Genomic DNA, 19,437 nt, shown 5'->3' on the forward strand with positions numbered 1-19,437 from the left:
CGTTTCTGACCAGCAGAAAAGCGACAAAACCAATGTCCTTCTCAAAGCAGTTTATTCAGGAACTTAACAATGTGCAGGAAAAAAGATGCCCGATCTCTCTCGGCCATCCCCTTTTATACCCTCTAGTCCACTCCCCATCACCCCAGTCCATGTAGGCCCAGTTCATTGGCTCAGGACTACATTCGTCACATCATCCAATCTTACCTCATAGTGCATCTGCGCAATGCAGCTCAACGTATGTGACTATCTTGAGGGATATGAGGAAGTCAGGTGCCAGTCGTAAGACTTGGCGGCAGTCACAGGCACCATCTTGGGGCCACGGCTACACCCGCTCCTCACAGAAAATGCTGTCTTTTTTTCCACTGGTTGGTTTTAATTCCTTTGTCAAAGATCAGGTAACCATAGGTGTGTGGGTTCATTTCTGGGTCTTCAGTTCTGTCCTGTCTTTCACTGTACCAGTACCGTGCAGTTTTTATCACAATTGCTCTGTAGTACAGCTTGAGGTCAGGTATGGTGATTCCCCCAGAGGTTCTTTTATTGTTGAGCAAATGCTTTGTCAGCATCTAATAAGATGATCATGTGGTTTTTGTCAAAATGGAACACTGTTAATAATTGTATGTTCTTGCAATAATGCCAGGACAACCACTGATTTACTTTTATCTAATCCGCATGATTTTTCTCTCTCCAGATTCCTTTCTCCTTGGTCCAGTTTCCCTTGTGGGAATCCTTGAAAGTAAGTTTTTAAATCATCATGTGAAGCTTTTCTCTAGTGCCCAACAGTGTGGGTATGCGATGGAAAAAGATCATAGTGAGTAGAAGTTTACATACTCCAAATGACCAGCAGCTGAGAGTGTTGTTCCACCTGACCTCAGGCGGTTTCAGACATTACTGAGGGGTGGGGGTGTGCTGCTGTACAGCCGGTGAAACTGAGATGCACATCTTGCCTCGCTCTCCCCTGGACTGCCGCTTTTCTCCACTTAATCAACTGCTGTGTGAGCATGTGTGGGTGAGTGAGCTCACAGGAAGAGCAGTGAGGAAGAGTGGAAAGACAGCAGGGTCCTGCCCCCACCAGCCCCAGGGCAGGCAGAAGGAGCAGCATCAGGCTGGGAGGCTCTGGCTCTCCTTCACCTCTGCTGCGGAGTCCTGGTGGAACTAGGAGCCTTGAGTGACTGCATCCTGGGGTTGGGGAAGATCACTCATCTGTTAGAAGGGAACACTTTATGCGGTGAGGGTTGGGAAGGTGTTCAACAGGTGGAAGGGCTTGTCACACAGGTCTGACACTCTAGTTCAATCCTTAAAACCTACATAGAAAGCCAGCATGGTAGTGTATCCCAAGATGCCTATGGTGAGCTGAGATGGCAACAAAGGGCTTGGGGTCTGTGGGCTGGATGATGTGGAGTATGCTGAGGAACATTCCTTAGCAAGGCAGGAGGTGAGGACCAGCTACCAAAGGTTACCCTCTAATCTCTACATGCAGGCATGCACACATGCATACATGCATAGCAACTAATTAATTAAATGACTTAAACATGCATAGGCATTGAATCTGTTCTTCATCATTTGAGGCAATGATAGTGCTAAGAATGATGTGGGTCTTTGCCAGCATTGTAAAGGACTTAATAAAAAGAGTACTACATGGTTCAGGTTGTCATCATCATACATAACTTCAGTGTTGCACTGTGCACATACATATAGAGAGCTGTACTGCTTCTGTATGTCTGTAACGTAGACTATATGTCATGTTAGGATAATGATCATGAAAGATGGAAAGTTCTTGTTCAAGTAAGAAGGGCTTATAAATAGTGAAGCAGGAAAATGGCAAAATATCAAGGTAGGAAATGGGGCTGGAACAGCTCTGCAGTCCAGTGCTTGACTGGCATGCTTAAAACCCCAAATTCAATTCCACTACTGCAAGAAAAGGAGCAGACAAAAACCGAGCTGATGCCACCATAATTTTATGGGTTTGCTATGCATAGTGTCTCTATAGAAAACAGTCCTTTAAATGTGTCATAGAAGTTAGTTTGGACTCCAAAATAAATCCTATTAAAGTTGTATACCAAAGAATATAAATGAATTCAAAACATTGCTCCTTTTAAAAGTACACTGGAAGCTGGAACTGGCAAGATGGCAGTTGTCTTCAAGCCTGATGGCTCAAGTTCTGTCCCCAGGATCCGATTGGTGGAAGGACCAACTCCTAAAAATTACCTTCTTATCATCAATTCATGCACACACACAGGCACGTGTGCGCCCCTCCCACCCACAACACACAAATCAATGTAAAGGTTTTTTAAAGTTTCAAGTAAACTAGAACACTAAAGATTTATAACATGTGATGATTTTAAAAGGTACTGCCACTCATTTAATGGAGTTTCAGGGTCCTTTGTTGTCATGTCTCAATGTTTCCTTCGTGGTGCAGGGTAAAAACAGATTCCTTAGTTCATTTTTCAAGGCGTGATGTAACAGCCATCCAATGAGAAGGTCACATTCCCTCAGCATACCAGGTCCCTTTTCAGTGTGTGACAAAAGAGCAGTGAAGCCAACAGCACACAAGAGCCCTGTGTAAGCTCTTCAGTGAGCAGCATTCACAGACTGCAGGGCTTGACAATAACCAGCATTCACAGATGCTGCTCACGCTGCCGCCCCGGCACTCCGCGTCCACAGGAATGCTTGCAGGTCCAAAGATGGAAGAAGTATGGGGTTGGCTCATTTCTGTCCAGAAATTTAAGGACATTTGTAGCTAAGAAATTGCTAGGAATTTTTATAGAAATCGCAGATACCAGTACTGTGTTTAAAGTTCTTTTAAAATTTTAGTTTTAGTTGCATGTGTTGCCTGCATACTTGTGTCCAAACATGTGTGCCTGCTGCCTGCAGAAACCAGAAGAGAACATTGGCTCCCATGGAACTGTAGCTACAGATGGTCGTGAGCAGCCCTGTGAGTGCTGGGAACTGAGCTCTGGTCCTGTGGAAGAACAGTGCTCCTAACTGCTGAGTCATCTCTCCAGTCCTGATAAACGCATGTGTGGAGTGGTACATAGTGTTAGTTCCTCAAGGAATACTGTTCACACAGTAGACAAGATGCATCAGTTCTGAGGGTGTTCAGAGCCACTACTGCTCACATAGCCCAGCTCGTTCATGTTACTGTGTTGCCAGTGCCCTTTGTGCCCCAAATCCCCAGCAGCCACTGTTTTGCATTGCCTGGAAGCAGGAGAGTGTGCCCCGTAGCGTCCCTCTGCTTCCTTCTCTTCTACAGCGCTCTTGCTTTGCTTTTTGTGGTCTTTGTATTGCTTTTTGCCCCTGTGGCATTTCAGAATGTGTGGCTTCATTCAGTACTGATAGACATTTGAGCTATTCCCAGGTTTTCCTGGTTATTCCTTGAGTTTCTGTAAATATCCACGTGTAGTATTTGTATGGATATACACTTTCTTCTTCTCTCTCTCAGAAAGCTGCCTAGGAGTGGTGTGGCTAAGCTGGAAAGAGGGTATGTGCTTAATTGTGTAAGAACTCATACAGGTGTTTCCTTAATTGTATAAAAGTCCATAAAGGGGTGTGTGTGTGTGTGTTTATGGTTTTACCCATGGAAGTGGCTTTTGTCCTGTAGGGAGATTGTGTCATATGAGGTGATTTCTCTGTTTTGCTCATGTGGGGACATGACTTAGGAAACTTTCTCAGCCAGGACCCTAGCAGTACATAGTATGTAGAGAGCAGTGGGAGTCTGGAGGTGGTGTGTGGACACCACTGTCCTAAAAGTTCTTTGTCCGAATCACAGAGGTCACCTTCCTTTTAAGCTGACTTCCTTCAGCTGTCCCCCACTTCTGTGTTAGTCACAATTATGACACTTCTTACCCTGACTGACCTCGTAGCATTACTCTTCTCCAGGACTTTGAGGGGCAGCAGTCCCTCTTGTACATGTGTAGCTCATGGCATTTGCTTCCTCTGTGTGCCAGCGTAGGATGCTCAGCAGTCTCATTGGCACCCTCATGTAAGGTGTCACATGGTGACCAGTTCAGAACAAGATGCCCAGCCATTAATAGAACCCCAGGGATGATTCCAGACTTCCCCTTACTTACCCGTGTGTCCCATCAGCAAAGCCTTGCTCAGACTCCAGACTCCGGTTTACCCCGCTGGGCCTCAGATGCACCCCCCAGGTTTCCCTCAGGGTATTTAGAGACTTATATTTTTTTGGTGTGTAGACCAGGCTGGCCTTGAACTTGGAATGCTGCTTTAACCCTTTGCGTGAGTGTGGGAATTACAGATGTGTGCTACTGTGTCCAGCTTGGTTTTGCTCTGAATTTCCTAACTTCCTTCTTCCCCAGATGGTCAGGTGCTCTTTTTACTGAGGTGAGTCACGTCTTATGTCCTCTCCTAAAACCTCTCTAAAACCTTCAAAGGAGGAAGAGTTTCTTCTCTTCCTCCTTCTCCTCCCCAGCCTACTCCCTCACCTAGACCATTACTCTCCATACAGCCACCTGCACTGCTCCCCCATGGCCCCGTGCACTTGGTGTGCTGTGCGCTCGACAGCATGTCGTTTATTTGTTCATTTGATGTGTTGTTGCCTGTGTGTGAGAGACATTTACTTTTACTTTTCCAATGTGACAAGTGAAGATGGTCTGTCTTTAGGGTGTGTGACATGGTGTTTTGAAAGACATGTTCATCATACTGAGTGAGCATTTTCCAGGGAACAGAGTGATAGAGAGCAAACACCTCAGGGCTGGAGAGACAGCTCAGCAGTTAGCAGTACTCACTGCTCCTCCAGAGGGCCCAGCACCTGCAACACCAGCTCCAGGCAGTCCGACATCATTTTCTGGCTTCCCTCCAGCCTCCACAGACGTCCACACATGCATGCCATACACTTATCCTTCTTATAAACTCTCTCCTAGGCTACATGTACTCTACACTTTCCTCGGCCTCCTCAAGTCCAGTTAGTCATCAGCACTTAGGTCTTAGATTGAATACCACGCTAGTGAGATGCTTCCCATCCACCCTCTTCAAGGAATCCCAGGATTCTCCCTGGGAATCACAGCACCTGCATGTCTTTTCTAGCCTTTCAAGAGTTTCTTTAGTAAAGCACATGCTCTCCCTAACCACACTTACCAAAACCATCAGCTGTGGGATGAACAGAAACCCTGGCAGGCCCTGGGTGAGGGCCTATATTTATATCTATCTGCTTCGCATCCGGCAGGATTCAAGAGCTCAGCCTCTCCTTAGGCTTAGATGGGAAAGCCGGGCATGCAGGAGTCCTCTGTCTTCAAGTCAGATGGATTTATATTTGCTCATAGCACTTTTTTACTGTGCAATAGAAATACTCAAAACCATAGCCAGCATTTCTTACAGGTACAGTGTGCTGGGCCCTGGTGTGAGCACTCTGCGTGGGTGATCTGGCGCTAACCTTTGTTTCTCCTCTGGAGATAAGTGTTATTTGTCTTCTTTTTGTAGCTGTGGGAAGAGAGAGGGGGAGGCAGACAGACAGAGACAGACAGGCAGACAGGCAGGCAGACAAAGCTTGCCAACCAGTTAGTAAGGCTTGCTCCCAGTTCCAGGAGTGCTAAAGAGTACTCCTTTATCAAGACTGAACCCAGGTGTCTGGCTCCAGCCCTGTGTTCTTAATCCTTCTGTTCATGAAGTGTGGGGTCTTTACTATTATTTTCCCTCTCATCTGCTCCAGAGTTAGTGAAAGTTAGAGTCTCTCTCCTGAATCCCTGAAGGCAGTTCTTAGGGACCAGTGTGCTTGTGCAAAGGTACCCTTTGTGGGTGACTGTGTCACATTCCCCATAGCACACTGCTGTGAAGATGAATGAACATTGTCATTGGCTGTCTGTATTTATGTTCATATTCTTCACATTCTTTCTGCCTTTTGTACTGGCTGTTGGTAGGTGCTTGCTGATTGTTGCAGGCTAGTACTCTTTCCTGCTAGAGTTACACGCAGACTTGTATAACTGTTGTACTGGCTGTTTTATTTATAGGTTCCTTCAGAACCATAAAAATGTTTTCTATGTCTAAACATACAGGTTTTCTTCTTGTTGAGTTTAGATGAAGAGTATATATTATTAAAACATATATTGAAATCTCCTGTAGGAAAGTCAAGCTTTAAAAAACAAAAACCAAAACCAGGAAAGAATTCCTAGTGTGGGAGGAGAATCACTGATCACCCCTAGGCCTGAGTGAATAGTCTTGCATTTGGTATAAGAATCGCATAGCAGTACCTACAAAAGGGAAATATGAGCCAAGCAAAGTCAGCTTACTGGGCTAAGCCTGCAACGTCGTTCTCTGCTTCTTAGGATGGAATAGAGACCAGGTTGGCACACCCTCACTCCCCTTTCACGGAGTCATGCACAGTAGTTACTCGGATGTTTCTCTCGTATGTCATAGATTTTTTCAGCAGAAGCAGTGCTGTATTAAAACTGTGTTTTCAAGTTAAAAGAGCAGTAACCTTTTGCTGTTGTGATTTAGTGATCTGTAAGTACCCACCATGACCACATCCACGGAAGCATCTCTTAGATGTTGAGTAGTAACCCGCCATTCAAAGATGTGAGCCTGGGAGAGAGCAGCATCTCCACACACAGGCTGTGGCTCACAACAGACTGCAGTACAGGCAGGCTGAATTGGGGCTGGTAAGAGTCAAGTGTATGACCTTTGCTCTTACCTACGTGCCTGCATGGAGGAAGAAGTCTTAAAGTAAGAACTAACGAGGTGGCTTTATTTCCTGACCGCTGTTTGGGTCTAAGATGCTGTCTCCATTTGCTTCTCAGTTTCTGTGGTGAGCACAAACATAGGAGAAGAAAGGGTTTATTCTCATCATCATGAGAAGTCAGGGCAAGAGCTCAAGGCAGGGACTGAAGCCGAGACCTGTTGTCTGACACCATTGCTGAGGAGATTTGAGCAAACGTGTTCATCCAAGATCTGGAACCAATGAGAGACCACAGTATGGCTACCAACCAAGTCTGCCCTGGGGAACCAGCAAGCTTTGTTGTGATTATATACAGGTTTAGGTATGGAATGTGCTATGTGTATGTTATATCTTAGCAGACATCACTAGTTGATCACACAGCCCACATCTTATCAAGCTCACATTTTTGGAAAGCCCAACAGAATGCTATGTCTTATGATCCATGATACATTCTGTTCCTGTTATGCAGCGTTCTCAGCCAATCTAAGAGTTTTTTTGTGATGAATGGCCAATTCACACATTCCCCCTTCTTTACATAAGCTAAAGTCTTCAAGTTCTTGCCTGCTTTTTAAGAGGATCTGCTACACTTGTGGCACCCCAGAGATGAAAGTAATGGTCCCTTTTGTAGTTGGTGCTTCAGTCCGACTGCACAGGGCGCTGAAAGAGCTTCTGAAAGCTGGTGTTCACAAGTGACTGCTCTGGGATTTCCTGGTCCTGCTTCTCTGAGATATTTAGTTTTAATTGTCATATAGTGGTTGTGTATGTACATGGGTTAGTGTGGCATTTGGTACAGTGCCCATTGTGTAACACTCAGGCTTGTGTCTTATCCCATGAGATGTCATTTTAGAGTTCTTTCTTCCAGAAACAAAGGCAGGAGCATTAGAACAGCTGTGCCATTGTTGATTCATAGGAAGCATCATGAACCTCAATTATAATTTGTTTTATCTTAATTATTACTCAACAGACATCGAGATGGCTGTTTAGTGAATATGGCCTCTTCTCCCTTCTGCCAAAACAAAATACCCAAACAAAACTAATACAAAATAAAATAACATACAGAAAGGTCAGAGAACTTCCCAGTTAGAATGAATATCCCAAAAGACACATCTACATAATCCAAAAAAAAGTCTGCATAAACAGTGTTCCCTAACTCTTACTAAGCAAGCATGGTACTGTAGCAACTTCTGCCTTTGCCCTAGAATAATAATTTTATCTGTTTAAGGCTCTTAGAAATTATCTTTACCCTTCTCTCCTATCTAGAAAGGCATAGCTCTGAAAGCCTCAGCCAGGCTAAATTCAGTATTTTACTCAAAGTTCAGATCAACTAGGAGGAGACTACTGCTTGCACATCCCACCCACAGCATCATCCAGCCACCACTGCAACCACAGTCAGCCTGTGGGCTCTGAATGATTCCTGTTAGCAGCAGGGTGCCTCCAGTCTTCATTATACAAACTCTGGCTAAGATGTCTGTTAGCCCACAGCCACCCAGTGATGCTGCTGTCTTGCTGCTGTGTTTTCTGTTCTTTTTGGTTTCCAAAGCTTATTTTGAAATCTTTGCCTTACACATATTGGTGCACGATCACTTTACAAGATGGCTTGTTTGACTGAATAGGACAGTCACAGGCAGCTCTCAGAATGGCCTTGGGAATGTTCGTGCCAGGCTACACAGTAGCTTGGTCAACTTCTGTAAGGGAACATGTCCAGGAAGTGGACATGTGCTGGCTCTGCTGTATGGCAAAAGCTGTTGGTGGGTTCACAGCTGTGAGACCCCCAGAGCTGATCGATCCCAAGAGCTTTGCAGATTTGAAAATCTCCATGTTGTCTTGGTTGTATTATTTTGAAATTGAGTAGATGACTTGGAAATAACCTATTATGTACCCATGAAAACCACATAGTAAAATTTTATAATCTTACAAGACTGGAAGGCAAATGAGTCCTTTTGAATAGACAGTTTAAAAGTCCCACGTTGTGAATGTTGTCCGGCTGGAGCTAAGTCACTTCTTTTCAGTTTGTCTTTTATCAGACAATAGTTTCCATGTGGGTAGGTCTTTAGAAGTGAAAAACGCAACGTCTTCATGGTGTGCTCTAATGGACGGTAGCTGCCCACACTTGGACTCCAACCATTTCTGACACTGCCTGTTTGTACCAAGATTACCGGTGAATTCTGCTACTGGAGTTTGCCTGCTGGGCTGGAGAGGGGCGAGCCAGAGTTTCTCACATTGTTCTTCCTTTGATAGGCTTTCAACAATGGCTAAAACCAGGTTGTGGTGTATGCCTTTAGTTCAAGACCAACCTGGTCTACATAGGGAGCTCTTGACAAAGTTACAAAATGAAACATTATCTGAAAAAAAAAAAAAGTGAGAATCATTTAGGAAATGGAAACAGCTCAATTATAAGTATAGCATTGCCACTGAGTTACCCCTGGGTGAAAAGAGCCGGGCTAGTGTTTGTAGCTTGCATACTTATAGACAGTAGCAATTCTTGTGACATTGCATTAAAGGCCTGCACTTACAGGTGCATACTGATTTCTGTAGTCAGGTTTGATCATTGAACTATGGAAGCTAGCAGGGGAATATATGGGAATTCTGCTGCTTCTGTAACTCTCCTGTAAGTCTAAAATTATTTTACAATAAATTTGTTTGCACATGCTATTAGAAATATTTCCTTCCCTCTCATATTAAGAAAGGTTTACCTAAGGAAATTAAGCACATTCTGACGGTTTTATATTTTGAGCAGATAAACCAAGCAGCAGACCAGGCCACGGTGTTCCACGTGAGAGAGGTTTATTATGAGGGAATGGGGGGGGAGGAATGGCAAGGTAGGTAGAAGGGTAGAGGAGAGGAGAGAGAAGGGGGGGGGAGAAGAAAGAGGAGGAGGAGCAGAGAAGAAGAGGGCGAGGAGGGGGTGGCTTCCTATTTCATACAGAAAATGTCGTCACACCAGTGAGGGCAGGAACTGAGCCAAGTGGATTGTGGGATTGAAGGTCGTTGTCCTGGCAATGCAGGTCAAGGGTCACATGGTTAGGCCGGGACTTAGAGTATCCTGGTGCTAACATTCCTCCCTTCTTTTTATAAAAAGAAGGGGAGAAAAAGAGGGGAAACCAATGGTGAAGAGGGAATAGGGGCGTCATGTCTCTTAAGCTACTTCCTGCTGTTTAGGGGCATAGTCAATTTTCTGGGTATATCTGGTCTTCACCATCCGAGTTTGTATGGCAATCGTCTGAATCAGGTTCTTCTATGGACAGTGATTTCTTTGTGGGCAGTGGCTGGTAATCCTGTAACAGGAGCTGAATAACAGCTTGGTTAGAAATTTTTGCACTTGTCACTGAAGGAATGTAGAGACGAGATTAATAAGGCAAGGGGCGATTGAGACATGTTTATTGTCCCTGGATGTGGATGGTACTTACTGGGAGCTGGGCTGAGTTTTGTGGTAAAGCTTGCCAGCAACTCATATTCCTACCTGGGATCCCATGGGTCTCGAATGTAGAGGAAAAGTGTCTTGCAGAATCAATAGAAGAAGTGATTAATCAGTGTCCCTAGCATGTGTATCTCACAAGACCAGTATGGGCAGCCCCCATACTCACCTGGCCATTTTTTGCAATAATCTTTTGAAGTTTTTCAAAATTTACTGGCTTTAAAGCTGCTTTTCTCAGACCTGCCAAAAGACATGTAACAAACCTGCCCCTGGCTAGAGTACCACCTGTGGAATTATAATTCCATTGAGGATCCAGGTCAGGCACTGTCTCCGCTCCGATTGGATGTGCTCTGTTTGGTGAATCTCGTCTGCATGCGCTCTCGCTTGTTCCCATACTCGCTTGCGTTCCTCGAGAAGCAAATCGTTAGTAAGTAGCATGTGTATATCATGAAAAGTCAAGCTGTACGACTGAGTGATATACTGGAATTCTTTGATAAAGGCAGAGGGATTGGAAGTATAGGAGCCCAATCTCTTCTCTATCTGAGAGATTTCACTCAGTGAGAAGGGGACAGGCACTCTGACCAGACCATCTACCCCTGCAACCTCCCTTAAGGGAAGGACAGTCTCTGGGTCAGATTCTTCTAGGGGTGAAGCGCTTGGGGTTTGGGTCATGGCCTTAGAGCAAGTAACAGGTGGTGTGAAGGTGGGTGCCAAAGTAGAACGCTTGGAGGGGCCTGCAGTTGGTGCAGAAGGAGGAGAGAGAGCTGGGGGTGACAGGCCCTGGGGATTCTCGGTGGGGGGAAGCCGAGGTAGCAGCTTGGGTTCTAAATGGTGCAGAAGTAGGCCTACGGTGGAAAGGAGGTTGTTTGTACGCTGGGTCCAGTATCGTAGTATCATCCAGTGATCCAACTAACAGGAGTTGAGTTGGAGAGCAGGAAGAACACATGCCAGGATCGGAACAGAGATAAGATGAAAGATTTTGCATAGGTAACCTCTTCCCATTTACCGGCTTGCTGGCAGTATGTATTNAGATCCTTAAAACAACTGGATCCAGACCTTATTGCAAAGGAATATCAATTTTGATGCCTTTAAAGGAGGCATGAACTTTAAGGGCTCAAGGTTTTCTAGGAGACACTCCAGAGGTGTATCTGGGGGTATGTCTGAGGAAACATTATCTGTGGCTTTGTGCAAAGCAAAACAAGCCAGCTGTGTCAGCTACGTGACCTTGGGTAGCTTGCTCAACTGTACTCACACCCTCTGCACCACACCCATGGTGGTTTGTACAGATCTGGAAAATTCTTTAATATCCCACTTGGGATGTGCTAGTTACTCAGGGAGCTATCCAACAGCATCAGTGGGAATCATGTGGCCCACTGCTGGTGCTATCTTTATTTTTATTCTATTTCCAGTATGGTCTGAACTTACCTAAATATAGCCAATTATTTAGTCTTTTTGTGAGTGACCTTCCCTAGCTTCCCAGTGAGTGTTTGTTTGTTTGTTTTTGTTTTGATTTGATTTGGTTTATTCCATCCTACTGTCCCCGCACACATGAGCTAAGTTCCAACTTCAAATATTTTCTAATTTATATATAGTACTTTTTAATCAAGCATAGTTCCTACTGTTCTTACTAACTCCAGGAAGTAGCATTTGTAAATGGTTCTGATCTGTTTAGATTGGTCAGTCTCAAAATTACTTTTCCAAGATTTTATATTCAGTTACTCATTAAAAAAAAAATCTCAAATATATTGAGGCAAATTGCTTTGATTATGGTATGAGTGCCTTCATTTATTTAACCAGTCAGCAACAGTCTGTTCTCTCTCTCTCTCTCTCTCTCTCTCTCTCTCTCTCTCTCTCTTTTCTTTTTTTTTTTTTTTTTCTTGAGAGAGAGGGTTATCTCATTCCAGGCTGTCCTGGAATTCACTATGTAGCCCAGGCTGGCCTCAAACTCCTAGTAACCTTTCTTCTAAATGTTGGGACTACAGGCATAAGCCATCTCTCTTGGATATTTCAGTATCATTGCAGTGGCAACTGTGGTTCCTGTTGTATTTACTCTGTTGCATATACCGCTCTGCTTTGAAGACAGTGCAAATCCCAGTGTTGTATAGGACACACCACATGGTCCCATTCACATCACTGCTAGGCTTGCTAGTGATTTAAGATCTTGGAGCTTCAGGGTTTTTTTTTTTTTTTTGTCTAAAGGATGACCAAACACTAACTGTTGCATATTCTTCAGGAGACTATGGTGAGGGTCCTACTGTGTGAAGTGTTTAGTGGCTAGAGGAGTCAGTTGTGCTTGTTGCTGTCAGTCATTATTAACACTGAATTTTCCACTGATAAGGGCTTCTGACTTTGTTTTAGTTTCTCTAGGGACTTAAGGACTGTTTTTCCTAAGATTTTATTAGTATTCACTTTATTACAAAATGATTTCTTTATATCTTCTTAGGCTAATTCTGCCCAGGTGAAGTGAAAAGTTAGGCTTGTCTGTAGGGATTCTATATTTAAACAGTCTTCAAACATTGGAGTTTATTTTGATTGTTTCTTTCCCTTAGTAAGCAGGTCCTTTTTCTTTGTAGAACACAGCAGACACCTCTGTGAAGCTTCTTCACCCATCTCTCTTTTTCAAAACCCTCTCCGTCCTATGTATATAGTATATTTATAATATGTAGTATATCACACACACGCACACCCGTCATGGATTGTCCTGGAAGTTTTGTTGTTCCCTTGAGCTTGCAGCAAACACCTAGAGGACAGTTCTGCACATTTGTTGCATTTATGAATTACATAGTACCTTTGACTTCTGTGATATCATTCATCCCTTGTTTGTTCTTTACTGTTGCTATAAATCAAGCTTATGAGCAGCAGCTTAAGTGTTCGGAATAATCTCTTCTTGAGAAAATGTCAGAAGATTAATAATTGAGGATGACCTCTTCCTAAGAAAATGCAGTTCATGTCTGCATTTCTTCTCCAGTCAGTATTTTAGTGAGTGATGTTGTTAAAGCTGGCCTGCTGTTAAGGGCTGGAGGTATAGCTCAGTGCTAGAACATGTACCTAGCATGAACAAGGCAGACACACACACACACACACACACACACACACACACACACATACACACAAAGAGAGGGGGAGAGTGAGCGCATGCAGATATTTAACATACATGCTTTGTGGGTAAATACATAGCCATTGCTACAAAACATAAATGTTGTTGTCCTTTCCTGTGTCCCATTGTATCTCTAATGCTTATAGACAAATGGAGAAAATAATGCTTTCCACAGAGGCACCCATTTATTTTCAAACATTAAAGCATTTCCTAAAATCTATCAAATTCTGTGCTATGTAGCTTAGAACTTTAGAAGTTCATTTGTAACAAGATTTCTTAAAGCTTATAGCTTATTTGTTTTCCTAAGTACGGTTAAAAAAAAAAAAAAAAAAAAAGCCTATTTGATAGGCACACTTCTAGCCCAGTAGATTTAGTAAATATTCAGAGAATTACTCTTCCTCATAGGGCTGGGAAGAAATGAGATATCACACAGCACCATGTGTGTTGTTATTCAGTGTTAAAAACCCGAACTTGTCAAGGTAAACTGAGCTCTGTGCATCTTGACTTGTTTTTGTCTTTAGTGATCCTGTAACAACCCTTCCAGAGGGAGTTGTCTGTGGGGAAATAAATACTCAGACAGGAGATGGATGCCGAGTCAGCTGTTTTATTTTACTTGTACTGTGTTTGTTCAGTTCCCCAGAGACCACTCTACTTCTGGGTCATCATACTATTCTAAACACTTAAAATAAGATATGCAGGAGCTCTGTTTGGTAAGGAGCAGGTGTGGTCATTATTTGAGGATAAGGCAAAGAAATATGATGTTCTGATTAGAAAGGAAGTAGGCCTGCCTTTAATTGTAGAGAAAGTTGATGGTGTCCACACAGGAGCAGAGCTGAACCATTGAGTGGGCAATGTTGTAGAACACAAATTATACAAAATCATTTGTATTGATAATCAGTTTCTATTAGCAATAAACAGATAGACATTGAATATTCAAAGCAAGCAGTTTCCTTTGCATAGTTCTGCAACATGTGGAGTACTTAAAAATAAATCTGATAAAACCAGGGTCAAAGCCTATGAAATGCTAGTGCAGAGTTTAGAAAAGTTTAGAGGAAGCCCCAGTGAAGGGAGAGGTCATGACTGTGGTGGTTTGAATGAGAATGGCCCCTGATGGATTGGCCTTGCTGGAGGAGGTGCGCCACTGGGGCTGGGCTGTGAGGTTCCTGAGAGGCCATGCCATTCCCTGTTAGTTCTCTTTTCTCTGCCTCCTGCTTGTGAGCTCTCCATTATTGTCCCAGTGCCATGCCTCCCTGCTCCTTTGCTTCCCGCTGTGGTCATCTTGGACTCTAACTCCCTGCAACTGCGAGCCACCATAAACATTTCTTTTATGAATTGTTTTGGACACAGTGTCTCTTCAAAGAAGTAGAAAAGCAGCTAAGATGTTTATGATGAAAAGGTAAGGGGAAAAAAAAGCAGTATTGCTAATGTATCCATTCTGTCCAAAAACAATCCATGGCTTCCTGTAATCTGGATGAACTGTCAGAAGGATGTCCTGTGGAAATTGGCCATCTGATGTTAAAATTCATATGGAAATGTGAAGAACCCAGAAGAGTCAAAACAACGTTGACAAAGAACTAATCTGGAAAATGAAACTACTTGATTTCAAACTATATTCAAACCTGTGATAGTCAAGAAAGTACAGAATTGGTGTCTATAGATCAGGCCCTTCCGGAGGACAGACACTGGGAGAGAGACCTCCCTGAGAGAGAGGGCTGTTTATTTCAAGCACTAGAACTAGTTTGTCCATACTTAAAACGAAAGCACCTTAACCCAGACTTTGTAACGTAACAGATTATTAACTCAAAGGTAAAGATGTAAATACTCTCAAAAATGTAAAATTTACAAACATATAGGGAAAAATCTTTGTGCCATTAAAATAGGCAAATTTCTTACAAATGACATCAAAAGCAGGATTCATAACCCAGGCACCATGGTCCATACCAGTGATCTCAGTGCTAAACAGGCAGCGCCCGAAGAATTACCACAGGTTCAAGACCAACTTGATCTATGTGGTGAGTTCTAGGTCAGCTTGAACTACAGAGTGAGATCCTGCCACAGGCAAAATGAAACAAATCCCCTCTGTAATATGAATATTAATATATTAAAATATGGATTTAATGAAAATGTAATGCTTATTCAAAAAACATTGTTCAGAGAATGAAAAGATAAGTCACAGATATCTACAAATGTACTCAGACTATATTAAGAACTTTGCAATATCTTTAATTTAGATAATAGATAACCTGATACAAATACACAAGTATTTGAACATTCATAGATGGGAGATAAGTATGTGAAGAGAATGTATCATCATAAAGCCATAGTAGAGGGGCTGGAGCAGCAACTCGGTTAAGAATGTGTACTGCTCTTACAGCGGATGAGGCTTGGTTCCTGGTACCCATGTGGAGTGGCTCACAACTGTCTATAATCTCCAGCTGCAGGCATCGCGGATGTCTTCTTCTGACCTCCGTGGGCATCTATATCCATGTGCCCATGCTATCCCCTCCAAGGGACACACGCACATATATACAGAACTTAAAACAACATAGTGATACAGTACTGCACACTTTAACTAGAGTGTGAACACTTAAAAATGCTGACAACCGAGCTTGGGAGGGTTGTGGGCAAGCCAGGACTGCTGTGAATGTAAAATGTACAGCCGTTCTGGAAAACAGCATGGCAGCTTTATAAAGTTAAATGTACCCTTACTTCTGACCTATCAACTTCCTTCTTAGTTATTATTTCCTTATCAGGAAGGAAGGCAGGCATTTTCCATGTAAAGGCTTGACTGTAAATGTTTATGTAGAATTATCATTAACAGCCCCAAACTAGAAAAAGAAATGATGCACCTATGTCTGGATTATTGCTCACTAACAAGAAGGGAATGAAGGCTGATCTCTGTCGTGATGTGGATATAGCACAGCATAGTTATGAGAGGAGGCAGATAAAAGAGAATGGAATTGCATCTGTATAAAATTCTGGAATATGCAAACCAGTCACTAAGTGGCAGGAATATCAGTTGCTTAGAAGATAGTGAGGTGTGGCTCAGGAGAGAAGTTCCCTAAGGGTTGTAGAACTTTTGACTCCTAAATCAATCCACGGTCTCTTTGTAGCAGTGATTGTGTGTGCATGTCCACCCAAACTTATCAGACTGTGTACTTTAAATATATGAAGTTTAGTGCCTGCTTCCTCAGTGAAGCCAAGGCAGTGAGTTTTTTGCAAGGCTGTTCCTCAGAAGCCTAGACAGAAGTAGCAGGACCCAGCACCTAAGGTTGTTGTGAGACCACAGACTTCAGAAGACCATTAGAGATTAGACTAAGCATTGTGCAATAGTAATATTCCATGTGGTATGATCATACCATATACCAGGTAGTAAGTTTTCAACGAGCAAAACACTGTCTGCCATGTTCCCCAACTCACACCTGTGGTGTTTGCATGATCCCAGCTTATTATGCGAATAGCATAAACATACTTTCAATAATTTAAATTGATGCTGGGCACAGTGGCACACACCTAATCCTAGCACTAGGAATCTGAGTGATCCTGAGTTTGGGGGTAGCCTGGACTGTTGTTAGACCCTGTCTCAAAACATGTTCCACCCCTTCAATTAACGTAACAATCAGGCAACAGCTAAGTATCTTCCAAAGGCGGGTTATGGGTAAGGACTTTTAAAAGAACTAAGGAAGTTGGCATACATTGTTCTGGAATAATTATATTTATATGCTTAGAGTTATATGGGAAATATGGAAAATATTTCATTGTCATAAATTTGCTATCTTTATTTTACCTTGTGCGTATGAAATCGTCCTTGAAAATGCTTCCTTTGAGAACCATAATGTAGCTGCCACCCGTACTTCTTTGACTAATTTTAGAATGCTGTTAAATCCTTGGGAAAGTCACTTATGTCACCATTGAAGAATGCTTCCAAAATAGATTCTCACTTAAGTTCCCATCCCAAGCTAAACCCACAGCAGGTTCTGATAAACTCCAAGATGGAATAACTTGTATTTTTCTTTCTCCTTCCACACAGGCCCTCTGGGCGTGGCGGCGGGGTCATGTGGTGGATTCTTGGCAGTCAGCAGTCTGTGGAGCTTTTGCAGGTGCAAGGGATTATATTGTACTGGGAAAGACCGGAGAGTGTGGGGGAGGGCGGGGGGCGAATGTGAAAACGCTAGCTGTGCAAAACAGCATTCCTCAGGAATTCCAAATCGTTAGATGAAGACAGCTTCACTGCTATTTACGAAAAGAATTGTCTTAGAGGGAAAAAAAAACGCTAGAGGTGTCTGCTTGAATGACAACCAATTTGTCTTTGACAAATTTCCCTTTTTCTTTTTATCTTTATTAAAGCCTCATTCGGGCCCTTGGATTATCTTAAGGATAATTTATAAAGTGCTCTGTGGGAGTGGGGGGTGTGCTGCACAGCTGTCTGCTGGGAGCGGTGTCGTGGGTGATCCGAGATTCATAGCCCATGTGACATGTTTGACAGTGCGCGATATTAATCACTATCAGGAGAGCAGGGGCTACTCCACAGCTTCCTGCAGGCTGAACTGCATGGGGCAGGAAATACAGCCTTGCAAACATCTGGGCATTTTGGAGACATTAAAGCAAGAGCAGAGTGCAGTGTGCAGTGTCATGCTGCCTATCATTAAGTCCCGAGAGCACGGGTGCTTTAAAGGATGTAGTAAGTGGTAAGTTCAGACCCCTAAGAGAAAGCTCTGTTTTGTAACTGTAGTTGCAGTAAAGCAAAGTGGAACTTGGCCAGAGAATTGTAAGGGGTTTAGATGCAATGCTGGTGACTAGATGGGCAGGTAGGTTGGAAGATCAACAACTTTAGGGGAAAATGATCCTTTTCCAAATTCTATATCAGTTGTTGGATTTTATTTATTTATTTACATGTAGTGATTAGGGCAGTAGAAATCATACATTTTATAGGTTCCTTTGTTAATAATCTAAATCTATTTAAGTTGTGGAAGTAATCACCAAAACTAAGAACTGTCCCTGGAGCCCCAGGGTATCAGCACACACAGATGGGGAGGGTAATGGCTTCCATGCCCGGATCGTCTGTGGCTCCGTTTGAGGAGGAGGTGGTCTTAATTCATTTTCCAGAGGTTAGGTTTGCTACCTAGCCCTTTAGAGAAGTTTATTTTTGTTGACTGTCTGCTTGAATTGGTCAAGGGACCAGGGGATGCTGGGGGTGCTGTTGGGTGCAGAACCCCAAGTAAATGTTAGGGGAAATTAGTTGCCCTGGCCAAGGAAAGCCACTTCTTGGAGTTGAATACTTGTAAGCAGTGGTTCTGACCCTTTATTACAGTTCCTCATCACCCCCACCCCATAAAACTATTTTTGTTGCTACTTTATAACTGTAAGTTTTCTACTGTTATAAATATAATGTGGTTGTCTGTGGTTTTCTGATGGTCTTAGGTGACCCCTGAGAAGGGTCATTTGATCCCTAGGTTGAAAACCACTGCTCTAAAACTTGTCCATCTTCAAGTAAGGGATAAGCATGTTCTGATACAGACCCCACACCATGAATTCAGAGATTTACATGCAGATACATTGATACTATGTGTTTGGAAAATGGCTTCCAATACTCTTTGCATGACACATTTGTCAAAGGGGACAGTTTCTGTCACACTACCCTCTGTGGTGGGAACCTACCATCAGAAAGTGGTGGTTCACTAAGGCTGCCGTGAGGCTGGGCTGGATAGTGTCTGGAACCTAGGCTGGGCTTTCTGTCTGACCAGTGGCTGAGTCTCTGGTTTGGCCCCAGTTCCTGGAGAAGATGTTGGGCTCTGAGCACCAGTCCTCTGACCCGTAGCGTAGCAGTAATCACTCCTCCCTGAAGGGACCCAGTGATATAATGTGTGGTGGCCCTTGGTGACCTGTAAAACAGAACAGCTGTGAGGACTCATCACTCTTCGAGCAAGGAAAAGCAACGTTCCCCTCCCCCTCAAATGGAAAGCTGTTCTCTCTTGGATGACACCGAAAGATGTCATGATCTGAAGTCACTGTGCAGTCTAGCTTCCTATTTGAGCCTGTAATGTTCTCCCCGGCTATCTCACTGTTTTCAGATGAGATTCTGCCAAATGAAGACATTTAAGACCTGCGTGGGAAATGTTAACAGATCTTCATACATTAAAAAGAATATACGTTTTTGTTTATTGTGTGTGGGGGGTTATTTGGTATAAATGTTAGTCTAGAGAAACAAGATGAGTATTTTGAAAACATTGCTGCAGGATAAATATAATTTGAAAATAGTTC

General features: G+C 43.2%; 1 protein-coding gene across 2 annotated transcripts in view; it reads left to right on the forward strand.

Moving 5' to 3' along the window:
• Slc25a26 (solute carrier family 25 member 26) overlaps window positions 1-19,437 on the forward strand; it is a 98,677-nt gene that overhangs the window by 69,650 nt on the left and 9,590 nt on the right. Inside the window, exons 6-7 of one of the 2 annotated variants that reach the window (XM_021189835.1) lie at window positions 689-733; window positions 17,207-17,276. In XM_021189835.1, coding sequence (XP_021045494.1) covers window positions 689-733; window positions 17,207-17,276 — 115 coding nt within the window. The remainder of the gene's footprint in view (window positions 1-688; window positions 734-17,206; window positions 17,277-19,437) is intronic. The other variant, XM_029534969.1, reaches the window with a different exon arrangement.

This window comes from Mus pahari, chromosome 2 (genome assembly GCF_900095145.1).
Source record: "Mus pahari chromosome 2, PAHARI_EIJ_v1.1, whole genome shotgun sequence".
Classification (NCBI taxonomy): domain Eukaryota; kingdom Metazoa; phylum Chordata; class Mammalia; order Rodentia; family Muridae; genus Mus; species Mus pahari.